The sequence below is a fragment of the Onthophagus taurus genome, chromosome 7, assembly GCF_036711975.1.
Source record: "Onthophagus taurus isolate NC chromosome 7, IU_Otau_3.0, whole genome shotgun sequence".
In the NCBI taxonomy this organism is placed as follows: Eukaryota; Metazoa; Arthropoda; class Insecta; order Coleoptera; family Scarabaeidae; genus Onthophagus; species Onthophagus taurus.
In genome coordinates, this window is record NC_091972.1 from 33,460,613 (window position 1) to 33,473,552 (window position 12,940).

The window sequence follows — 12,940 nt, forward strand, 5'->3', positions numbered from 1 at the left end:
TTCAATAAGAAAATTTTCCTAACCACTTTTTATATTTCTGGAAAATTGCTTTTCTTCAAACAATTGCAAAATTCGGCTCGTTCGGGGTTTCTAATCGATCTAATTTCAACGGCATCGTATTCCTAGTGGCCTTTTGCTTCAGATGCAAAAAGAAAATGTTCCTAACCATTTCCTATTTTCCGGAAAAACCGATTTTCTTCAAACATTCGCAAATTTTGGCCTGTTCGAGGTTTCTAATCGATTTCATTTCAACGGCATCGTATTCCTGGTCGCCTCTTGCTTCAGATTCGAAAATAAAATTTTTCTAACCATTTCTAACCCAATTGTTTGAAGAAAAACGATTTTCCAGGAATATAAGAAATGGTTCAGGAAAATTTTCTTTTCGAATCTGAAACAAGAGGAGACCATGAATACGATGCAGTTGAAATTAGATCGATTGAATACCCCGATCACGCATTTTTTTCAGTTTAAAATCTATGGCTGAAATCTATGGCCAACTTCACACGCGTTCTTAAATATGGAATGTGTAATAAATGTTTTTTTATAATTAAATTAAAATCAAATAAAATTAGAAATCTTTCGATTACTTTTTAATGTTAAAATCAAAATAAAACGATTTATTTCAATACTTATCGTTAGATTCCAAAAATATTCAAACCTAACCTCACTTCTATTCTCATCCTAACCTCAATTCACAAATATTTTTATTAAGAAAAATGAAAAAATCTCTCCATAACATACATAATCTTCTAAAAAAGAATTATTCGACCGATTTGAAATGGAAAAGTGTAGTTGGATTAGAAGTTCACGCTCAAATCTCATCGGAAAGTAAATTATTTTCAGGGGCCTCAAATGAATTTGCAAGCGCAGTCAACAAAAACGTATCACTATTTGATTGTTCCATTCCAGGAACTCTTCCCGTTTTAAACAAACGATGTGTTGAAGCCGGAGTTTTAACCGGAATAGCTTTAAATTGTAAAATAAATCCGGTAAGCTATTTTGACAGGAAACATTATTTTTATGCTGATTTACCTACGGGTTATCAAATAACCCAACAAAGAGCACCATTAGCAAATGATGGTTACATAGAATTTCATGTCTACACCCCTGGGGTTAATAAAAAACCATATGAAACAAAAGCCCGCATAAAACAATTACAATTAGAACAAGACAGTGGGAAGAGTTTACACGAAGATACAAAGAGTTTGGTTGATTTAAATCGAGCTGGTTGTCCTTTAATGGAAGTTGTTTTTGAGCCGGATTTAAAAGATGGCGAAGAAGCAGCTTCTTTAGTTAAAGAATTAATTACAATTTTACAACGAATCGATACTTGTTCATGTAAAATGGAAGAAGGAGCTTTAAGAGTTGACGCAAACGTTTCCGTTCATCTCCCAGGAGAGCCTTATGGCGTTCGAACAGAAATCAAAAACATTGGGTCAATTAGAGGAGTTGCAGGAGCTGTTAAATATGAAATTAATCGACAAATTAAGATTTTACAAGATGGTGGAAAAATTATTAATGAAACTCGAGCTTGGGATGCAAATTCAAAAAGTACAGTAGCAATGCGAGACAAAGAACAACAACAAGATTATCGATACATGCCAGAACCAAATTTACCCCCTTTACACATTGCTTTAGGTCCAGTTGAACAAGGTTGTGTTAATGTCGATAAATTAAAAGAAAGTATTCCTGAATTACCCCAACAAACCAGAGAAAGATTACAAGAGACTTTTGGATTAACACTAGAACAAAGTGTTATTTTAGTAAATGAATCAAAACTCTTATATATTTTTGAGAGTGTTTTAGACCAAAGTATTAGCCCTAAATTGTTAACAAACTTACTGCTTAATGATTTACTCACAATTATAAACAAAGAAAAATTATCCTTGGATGAAATTAGCATTTCTTTGAGTCATCTAAAAGAAATTGTCGTTTTGTTATCAAACGGGGAAATAAATCGAAATACGTGTAAATTGCTTTTGGAGAGAGTCGTTCAAGGAGATTCAGATTCTCCAAGGAATATCGTCGAAAAAGAAGGGTGGAGTCAAATAAATGATTTAGAAGAAATTAAGGTGATTTGTAAAAGGATTTTGGATGAAAATCCTAAAATGGTTAAACAATATCATGATGGTAAAGCGAAAGTTTTTAAAGCTTTCTTGGGAATTGCTGATTTAAAAAGTAATCACCGGGTTAATATGAGTGTTGTTAATAATGTTATGAAGGAATTATTAAAAAAGTAGTGTTTTATTTAGTTGAAAATGTATAAAAGAATGTTCTAATAAATTCTTAGATTTATAAAAGTATTGTCTGCTATCACCCTAACACTCCTGCAAACAAATTCCGCACAACAGGTTATTGTGGAAACATACCCATACAGTATACACAATTTTATACAAATTTCAGTTGCTTGTGTTGTGTACGCATGGACATATGCCGTCTAACGAAGCAGCCTATAGCTATAGGCTCCTTTTTTTTTAAGTTTAGCTATAATAATTGCTGTTGCGTCGAAAGATTGTATTAGAAAAAGAAAAAGGAAGCAGAGAGTGTGGATGATAGTGGTTAAAGAAAAGATCACTTTTTAGCTACGCCAAATCTTCTCAAAGAATTTAAGTTGAGTTCACCATTAGACTATAAAAATTATTTACACTTATTTAACACCACTTATACAGTGAATTTCACTTAAGATGCAAAATACTACTACAATATATTTCCATAGAAACCAGGGCGTAATTACTTATTTTATAGTGCGTCTCTTAAGACGGCTAAACCTGAATATTTCTAGTTCTAGATCTAATGTTAGTTCTAGCTACACTAGAAGGTAGCGCTAGTTAGCATAAGATATCACTACGTTGCATATTTTTATTGAATTAACACTAGAACTAGGAAGTATCGGGTTTTGCCGTGCGTCTTCAGAGTAGTTCTAGTTTTACACTAGCGTTATCACTAGAACTAATACAAGACTTAGAACTAGAATCATTTAGATTTAGTCGTTTTGAAAGACGCACCTCTAAACCCGAATGTTTGTAGGTCTAGTAGTATTAATTCTAGTTTTAATTGTTATTCAGCGTTATATTGTGGTACATTTTTATTGAACGAAAAGTAGAACTAACACTAGACCTAGAACCAAAACCATTCGGGTTTAGCTATGCGTCTCTTAAGACGGCTAAACCTGAATGTTTCTAGGTCTTGTGTTAGTTCTAGTGACAGTGCTAGGTATTGCTAGTTAACATTAGATATCATTGCGTTGTATAGTTGTAGTAGTTTCTAATGTTTCCAAGTCTAGTATTAATTCTAGTTTTGCACTAGCACTATCACTAGAGGCAACACAAGACCTAGAACTAGAATCATTCGGGTTTAGCCGTCTTGAGAGACGTTCGGCTAAATCCGAACGTTTCTAGATCTAGGTCTGGTATTAGTACCAGTTGTAATTGTTATTCTGCGTTAGATTGTGGTATATTTTTATTGAACGAAAAGTAGAACTAACACTATACTTAGAACTAATAACATTCAGGTATAGCCATACGTCTCTTAAGCTGGGTGTCCACTTGAGAGAAACTTCTGCGAGTAACTCTCGATATTTATTCCCATCTGTGTGTCCACTTGAGACTGTTTTAGCTCTCCGAGAACTTCTATAAAACTTCCGTGAGCTCAGAACAGTGTCCACTAGTAAAATGTGTCCGTGTTATGGATAGTAAACATGGAGGTAAAAAAAATTGCAAGTGAAATAGTGTTGTACAAAATTAAAAAAAAAAAACAAACAAAAAATAAAAAAAGCTGTTGGGTAAAACCATGGATTTGGCGTAGATTAGAGCTGGGTGTCAACAAATATCAACATTCGTTATCAAATTGATAATTAATAGTGGCTTGGCATAGTATTTTGGAAAATTATTAGAAAATATAAACTTAAACGCCTCAATTGCTGAAAGAGACTAGATATTACTGGTAGAAGACTAAGTATTACTAATAAAAGACTAGATGTTGCAAATGAAGCAGATTCTTCTTACAGAAGACTTCACTCTACTAGCAGAACTCGAAATACTGTTGGTAGAAGACTAGATATTGCTGGAAAAGATTAGATATTGCTGGCAGAACACTAAGTATTGCTAGTGAAAGACTAGATATTGCAAATGAAGCACATCCTTCTTACAGAAGACTACACACTACTACTAAAAAAAAAATACTGCTAGCAGAAGACTTAATTTTACTGTCAGAAGACCAAATTATGTTGTCAGAAGACTAGATATTACCAATGGTACAAATCCCGTTTAAATTTCTGCCCAATACATTAAAAAATTGTTAAAATTGCATCCCTCGCTTCCTGATTTCTATGTTCTTTAAATTTGGTATTCCAAAGAACTGAATTTTCTTTATACACTTCAATTAATTCAAATATTCTCTTCTATTCTTGGGATGATTTTCTTTTAGGCGTCATCTTTAAATGTGTGATATTGAGAAAATTCGTCGCTACTCGCAGCAAAATTCGAACTGTGTTCGTTTTTTGACAATTACTCTCACGATAAATAAACTGTGTGTCTCCACTTAAGCACAAGTCTCAACCTGTTCACTCTCCGAAAGTTGGCGGCGACTCTCTGATAGTTACTCTCATATGCGTGTCGACCAGAAAAAATACTCTCAAGAGCATTTCTCGCAAGTGGACACCTAACTTAAAGACGGCCGAAATCTCAGGGTTGTCATAAGGACGTCACCTTTTTCCAAACTACCCAATGCCAGTACTATTAAAGCTATGTTGCATTTTATGTGGGACAGTGCAAGTGCACAGTAGTTTTGTAACTATGGTTAATTGTATTAATATATTGCGAGTTATAGTTATATCAAATTCTCGGTACAAAAACAAGACACAACATAGAGAGAAGCAATATCACCACCTTCTACTAACACACATGAAAAGAAACTGTCGTTATTACACGATGTGTCGCACAAATCCCATAGACAATGCAATTGGTTGCGCAACTAATTTCAAACAATTTTCAATTTCTGCAACCAGTTGCGCAACGCATTAACCAACATCATACACTACACAATTTTCGCAAAACAGCGATTATTGCGCATAAAATTTACTATAAAATTATAAGTAAGGTTATGTACATCTTAATTGAATTATTAACCTAAGAAGGATAACTATACAGGGTGTATCAGGTATGAGTACAAAAAATTTGAGGGGTTATAGGTCTTCTCATTCTTTCCCATTCTTAAGATGTAATATGATAAAGTTAAGGGTTTGAAAGTTTAAGTACTACTGCTGATTGCGTATTCAGTCATTTCCAACAATTCATTCGCTAATTTCAATTTCGTGATGCTGATGATTATCAGACGAAAGAAATTTGTCACAACATGCTTTTGATTTCAGTAAATTCATTCTGATTGCCTTTAGAAAGTAGATCAGCTTCTTAAAATAGTGCTGATTTATCAGCATCGCATATCTGTTTAGGTAATAGCTTAAACTCGTTCATTTTTTCCGTAATTTTTTTCAGAAAAGTAATTAACTTTTAATCTCTGAATGCCATGCCTTTATTTTATCATTATGTTTGATATAAATCTGCATAGCCTTTTCCCTTAAAACAGTGGTGGTTAAGTTCTTTCTGTGTGATAGAAACTATTTATAAGCTTCTGTTTCCATTACAGCCTAATCTGAATTGCACAGATTTTTTTTACGATTTGGTGTCGAAATACAAATATCAAAAGGGGTTTTCATTAAGAGCGACGCATTTTGTTTTTAACATTCCTCGAATAAGAGTTGGCTTCGCAATTCTTTCACATTTTGAAACGAAAATCTTTGCCATTTAATCATGGAGAGATACACGCTTCAACAAAGTTTGCAAATTATTCAACTTTTTTTATCAAAGTTCACGTTCTATCGCGACTATGTTGCGTGCACTTACGCCAATTTTCGGTCGACGAAACCGTCCAACAAGATGGATTATTTGTGCAAAAATTCGAATCGACTTATGTATTGCATAATGGCCCAACGCCTGTACGACGACGTAATGCTCGAAGTGAAGAAAATATCGTTGACGTTCAAGAGTGTGCGTGAGTAGTCAAGGATGTCGATTCCACGCCGATCGCAGGCGTTGAAAATCAGTGTGACAAGTTTGTGGCGAATTTTGCGGAAGGATTTGGCTCTCCGCCCGTAAAAGTTTGCGTTGACTCAAGAACTGAAGCCAACCGATTATTTTAAGCGTCGCAAATTCGACTTTTACAAGAAAATCATCGTTTTGGATGAAGCTCACTTCTGGCTGGATGGTTTTGGCAGCAAACAAAATTGCATTTGCAGGAAGGAGCAGCCTGAAGTGATGCCAGTTTTCATGCCGGCGGCGTCATCAGCCCATTTTTCTTTTTTGATAAAACGGTGTACTAACAGAGCGCTACAGGGCCATAATATATAAGTATATTTTGGACCAGCTCGACGCTATGAACTTGGAGATATGTGGTTCCAACAGGACGGCGTAACGTGCCATACAGCGTACGACACAATCGAATTATTAAAGACCAAGTTCGGAGAGTGAGTGTTTTATACGCTCGTTTAGTCGTCATTATACATAGATTAAACAGTTCCAGTGATTCACCAGCGTACGTAGCTTCGTTAAGAATAAACGATCGATCGTATGGTTGCGATTCAGCTTAAAAGATATCCAATGTGGAAGGCAATGTTGCAATTTTGTTTCGATAACTAGGGAATTCGAATTATTGAGGGATCGAATTAGCGAGTCCCCACAGTATGTTTATGAAAACTGTGCTTTCTGTGGCGAGGGTAAAACATCTATCTTCTTTTTTATATGTTGTCTTTTTTAAGAAGGTTGGTTATTATCACGGCAATTTTTTACATTCGATGTTGCAGCTTTAACCAATTCATTCAAGATATGCATATTCTCCCTATACATCTTCTGCCACATATTTTCCCATGAATAATATATTACTCAAAACTATTTGATTTCTTCTAATGTTGTTATCTTTACCTTCTGGCGATTTTCAGGTATAATGTCGTCTTTTCTATAACTTGTAAAAGGTGTTTGCTATTGCCATATCTCGTTTTTGGCAAAACTGAGTCAGCCTATCTCCTCTGTTATTCCTTAATCCCAATCCACAATTCCCAATGTCTTCCACTTATCCCCACATCTTTGCATTAAAGTAGTCTATAATAATCGTGATATCTCGACTTTTCACTATATCTAGGGCCTTTTGGATGGTATCATAAAATTTCTCTATTTGTTCTTCCGTCTTATCCGCCATTGGGGCATACACCTGAACCACATTAAGTATCCCCCATGCTGACTTTATCTCAATCATAATGGCTCTATCTGAGACAAAGTTGATTATGAATGTTTTAAGCTCTTATAAGCATGGTTAATTTCCATTAACTTAAGTAATCACATCAATTGTAGCTTATTCTGAAGTGTCCCAAAACGTAGTGTACCTCTAAAGAATTGTTTTCAGGGAACTCTTATGATTATACTCTAAAAACAGGGAGAAAAAATAACCGTAAATAAATGTATTTTGAGTTTAAAGTAAAGATTAATAAAAAAAATACAGATTTATTCTTCTTTATAATCAATGTTCTCATAAATTTTATATACAAAAGATATCCCATTTTCTTCTTGAACCTCTTCAGGAACACAATCATCTCTATGAGAAAATAAAATAATTTATAAACCAGAATATAAATAATAATTAAGCACTTACTTTACTTCCTTTAAATTACCATTCAACTTTGGAAAATAAGTATCACAGTCATACTGCTTTTTAATTTCTGTTAAATACAATCTATAAAAATATTTGTTGGCCATAGAAGCCTAAAAATTAAAAACAATTTGCCCAATTTCTTTTTTGTTTTATAAGCTAATAAATTTACTTTATAAATTAAACTACCACCAATAACCCAAACATTATCATAAATCTTCTTATAATCCTTGTTATTTAACTTATCAATAGCTTCATCTAAACTCTTAAATGCAAAACAATCTTTATATCCATCAAGATAAACATTAGATCTAGATAAAATAAAATTAATCCTGTTATTTAATGGTTTGTATTTAGGTGGAATACTATCCCAAGTTTTTCGACCCATGATAACAACATTTTTCTTATTATTTTTACTTTCGGAAGTCATTCGTGTAAAATAAGCCATTTCCGATCTAAAGATTATTTCAACATTACCTTTATTGTTAGGTTAACACTTGCAGACTTACTTTAATCTCCATGGTAAATCATTATTTTTTCCAATACCCATGTTTTCACATACTGCAGCTATAAGATTTAATTTTAGCGACATTTTTTGGCTGGTTTAAACTTTAAAAAAGGAATGTTATGAAATAGTATGCATTGAACAGACACATTTAATAGAAATGTGCTCTTTTATAGTAAAAACGCGGGAGAAGAATTTATTGAGATGGTAGATGACCTAATATGCACTAAGTATTTGAAGTAAATATCAAAATTTTATGATAATCTAATGAGTTTAAATAAAGAACTTTTAGAAATAATCCTTATTAACTAATAGTTATCCCAGTTATTAAAATTTCTTACTTTTTAAATTTTTATTTTAATAAATTAAATTTAATTAAACTAGTATACAAGTGGGTATGCAACTCAAATGACGGAAAGATTATTTCTTATTTTTAAACAATGTAATAGCTTTTTAATGTTGCACATTTAGAATCCGCTATGTTTATATGGACTTTTGAAGTTATACAGAGAACAGAATATGAAAAAGGAGGTCTTAAAATGATTGATGAATAAACTACAACAAATACGAGAAATGTCGAACATCAAGTTACTATACAACTCATCCATACTTATCACAATGATCATGCTCTTCCTATTATGTTTTTGTAAATTCTTTCTTTAATTTCCTTTCTTTAATCGAAGAGCTGAATACCTGTATTATAACAGAATATTGTTTACTGATGAATCCTGTTTTACAAGGAACGCCTTAATGATAGCAGTGATGTAATATTTTTGCATAAAAATTTACAAGAATTGTTAGACACAACGATGGTTCGGAATAGGAACAGATGGGCCAATTCATCGTCTCCCCCGATCACCAGATCTAAATTTTACTTAAATATATACAATTTTTTCATTTAGCGTACTTTGAAACCCAACATCTTTGTGGTAGTGGGCTTCTAGAACAATGCCTATTTTTCATTTCTTGCAGAGAATGTGTATTACATTTTTAGCATTATGTTACGGCATCAGCTCGTTCTATGAAAATATTGCTACCATAGTTGAAAGTGTCTATGAACATCCAAACTGATAACGTTGGTTTTGAATTAAAGACAGTTGACTATCTATCGCGTTTTCGCTTCTCTGAATGAGTTAATTACCATCAGAAATCGTCGTGTTACCAACAGACAAGGGGAATGCCACCGTTGTTATGAACAGGAAAGAATACGACGACAAAATGATGAACTTACTGGACCCAGCCACCTACAGGAAGATCAAGAATTCCAGCAGAACAGCAGAAAGGTTTGTGTGTGCAGGCGCCGGTACCACCAAGAATCAACGGACTACCGAAGATTCACAAACCAGACGTCCCCCTCCGCCCTATCGTCAGCGCCATCAACTCCCCAACATACCAGCTGGCTAAACATCTTGCAAAGATTCTGTCCCCCTTTACAGGTAACACGGAATCGTATGTCAGCGATTCTACACATTTTGTGGAATCTGTAACGTGATACGTGCCAGATCTGGTGGAGTATTGCTTATCGTCGACGTATTTCAGCTGGAAAGGAGAATTTTACGAGCAGTTCGAAGGGGCAGCCATGGGATCTCCACTATCGCCAGTTATAGCTAATTTCTACATGGAATTATTCGAAGAGGACGCCTTGAAGAAGAGCCAGTGGAAACCAAAACTATGGCTCCGATATGTGGATGACACGTTTGTGATATGGCAACATGGTCAAAAACGGCTCCAAGAGTTCTTGGATCACTTGAACTCTCAACATCCTATGATTAAGTTCACCATGGAAACAGAAACTGCCAAAAAACTACCTTTCCTAGATGTGTTGGAGACCAGGACGACAAATGGAGATATAGAACTTGGTGTATACCGAAAGAAGACCCATACCAACAGGTATTTACAGGCATGTTCACATTATCATCCCCAACAGAAGAGGTCCGTGATCCGTACATTATTTCAGCGAGCAGCGAGACTATGTGAAGGAGAGAACTTGAAGAAGGAGCAACTCTTTCTACGAGGCGTGCTGCAGAAGAATGGATACACTTCGAGGGACATCAACCAGGCCATCAAGCAGCGAAAGCAGAAAGAGGACACGGTAAGTACAAAACCGCTTGGATTTATCTGTCTTCCCTTTGTTTCAGGTGTAACGGAATGAATTACTAGGCACCTCAAGAAGAACGACATCGTAGTACGGTACGGCACGGTCAGCAAAATTCGGAACACACTCCCGATAGCCAAGGACAAACTAACTCCATTAAAAGGAGCGGGAGTCTATCGACTATCGTGTAGTTGTGGGAAGGTTTATGTTGGCCAAACTGGACAAGGAACATGAGAGGGATGTAAGGCTGAAGAAGATCCAGCAGTCGGCGGTTGCGGAACATTGCCATGCAGAGGGGCACCGAATAGACTTCGAACAAACAAAGGTGCTGGCTAGGGACAACAGATACTACCAAAGACTGACAAGAGAAGCCATAGAGATTCACCGACATAAAAATAACGTCAACAGAGAGGATGGCTGGTAGCTTAGCAAAACATGGAAAATGGTGGTGAACACGAAGACCTCTTCCCGCCTCACACCGGACGCGACGCGACGCAATTAGTTATTAATTAGTTTGTAATTAGCGTTAACTGATTATTAATTAGTTTTTCCGACTTATATATAGTTACCGATTTTTTGATCTCGTCACTTCGAACCAGTTTCTGAAGAAGGTTGTAACATGGCATCCGAAACGTCAAACCTTTTATTAAAAGACGCACGGCAAAACCCGAAAGTTTCTAGTGTTAGTTCTAATCTTAGTTTAAGAGTTAATTACCAGTTGGAAGAAGATCTCATCTTTATCAAAAACAAACATCTTTTCTGACGAAACATTCCCTAAATCCAAGATGCCATGATATATTTTTCTTTCGTCAAACAAAAAGATTTAGTGACCTTGTTTTTTAAAATATATCTTGGCAACAAAAATATGTTATTATATAAAATTATTCATTCCTTTCAATAAACTTATTGATGCCACACGTACATTAAAAATGCTTGGCTAATTTAAATTTTATTAATTATGTTGGGAAAATAAAAGCTATTAACAATCTCACAATATATAATCTATGCATGACAATTAATTAGTCAATGCACCCAAAACGAGTGACTAGTGGAAATCTAAATAAAGGAAATAATTATTGTCCAACGAAAATACTTGAACGTGATTTTAATAATCTAGATGTAGATAAATTTTTAGAAATTTAAAGAAGCGCGATTGCAAATAGTGCTCTTAAGGCGAATGGACACAGCGTAATAGTTCTCCCAACATTTCTGATACTCCTTTAACTCAAACGTAAGCCACAAGATATTTGCACATCAGGAGGGTTTCGATGCTATCGCCACACAACTCCTTGATCATACCTTTTCAGATCATCAGAATGAGTCCAAGATATTTTGCGAGTAGTGACTCATATTAAAAGTTCATGTTTTCGACGTTATAACGTCTAACAACTTTCAAAAAGAAAAATAATAATATAATAATAACAACGAAAATTTTATACTTATGACACCGATGCATTGTTATAAAATTTTGAACAAACATTGAATCTTCTGTAGCTATGAGTCGTAAAGTAAAAGCTAAATGATCTTGTATCGACTTTTCGATTGTAGACTAGATTTTGGGTGACAAAACTAAACTTCTTGATCACACCTTTTTTGTCTTTCTTTTTTGCAGAAGGATCGGCAACTACGACAACAACATTTCCGCGTCAGTTTCGTCAATTCAATTAAATTTTCATTCGATTTTCCCGTTTTAAAATGTATGTAAGTCAATTTCGAAAAAGGAAATTAGTTATCAGCACAAATGTAAATCTACAGAAAGCCACAATATAGGAGGTTTTTAGTTGCAAAGTAATGTCAACACTATCTTTTAATTTCTTCTTTTTCTTCCGGTGTTACAACCCCTGACGGGGTTTAGCCTGTTCAATGATCTTCTTCCATTTTGTCCTCTCACCACAAAATAACAAATCTCCATCGCCTAACTCCCATTCATCTCAAATGTTTCTCTAAATCATCCATACATCTTTTTCTCGGTCTAATAAGGATATTATATGTATGTAGTTACTTTAATATTTATGATCAACATTCATAGATTTGAGCAGCTTCTCATAAACGTTGTAGCATCTGTTACCCTTTGCCACATGGGATCTTATTTCATGACTAAATGAGCTAAATTATTCTATGTAATCTGTGAACCTAGATACTCCTAGATACTACTTATACTCCTTCAACTGGCAATGAAGTGGCAGATGAGCTAGCACGAGAGGACAGCAAAAATGTTATAGACCATTGTGTTTGCTACAACTTTTGTAGCAAAAGTTTTTCTGTATTACACTCCGTATACCGATATTTTTTAACACTTTTCTATATTTCATATTTTTGAAAAATTCTCCACATTAATGCATCTGGGAGCAAACATGCTAAAACGTTTGTGGGGCCAGAGCCAGCAGTTGGTGTATCATTTGCATTGGCCAAACATAGGATTGGATTTTGGGTTGAAGAGTGGTCCTAATGTGGACCAGTTCTCCAGTGTTGTTGCTTGCTGTATTTGTTGTGGTGTTATGTCGTTTATTCCTAACCCTTTGCTCTGTATTTCGCTGGCTAATATTCTCGGCCAGTTTTCTTTCAATCCTCTCACACTTCTACTGATATGCCTATGCCATTGGCATAGACGCATACTTACAATATATCCAGATTAAGTAGTAGCA

The 12,940-nt window shown here is 34.8% G+C and overlaps 2 protein-coding genes across 2 annotated transcripts; one reads left to right on the forward strand and one right to left on the reverse strand.

Moving 5' to 3' along the window:
• Positions 1-408: 408 nt before the first annotated feature.
• On the forward strand, positions 409-2,300 carry LOC111418875 (glutamyl-tRNA(Gln) amidotransferase subunit B, mitochondrial). Its single transcript, XM_023051582.2, has one exon. It carries the CDS (start codon positions 717-719, stop codon positions 2,238-2,240), a length of 1,524 nt encoding a protein of 507 aa, XP_022907350.2. The 5' UTR covers positions 409-716; the 3' UTR covers positions 2,241-2,300.
• A 5,236-nt stretch (positions 2,301-7,536) lies between these two features.
• Positions 7,537-8,370, reverse strand: LOC111418774 (dihydrofolate reductase). Its single transcript, XM_023051440.2, has 4 exons — positions 8,205-8,370; positions 7,868-8,150; positions 7,699-7,808; positions 7,537-7,641 (listed from the first exon to the last, which is right to left on the reverse strand). The coding sequence occupies exons 1-4, from the start codon at positions 8,285-8,287 to the stop codon at positions 7,551-7,553; spliced, it is 567 nt and encodes a 188-aa protein (XP_022907208.2). The 5' UTR covers positions 8,288-8,370; the 3' UTR covers positions 7,537-7,550.
• Positions 8,371-12,940: the final 4,570 nt, after the last annotated feature.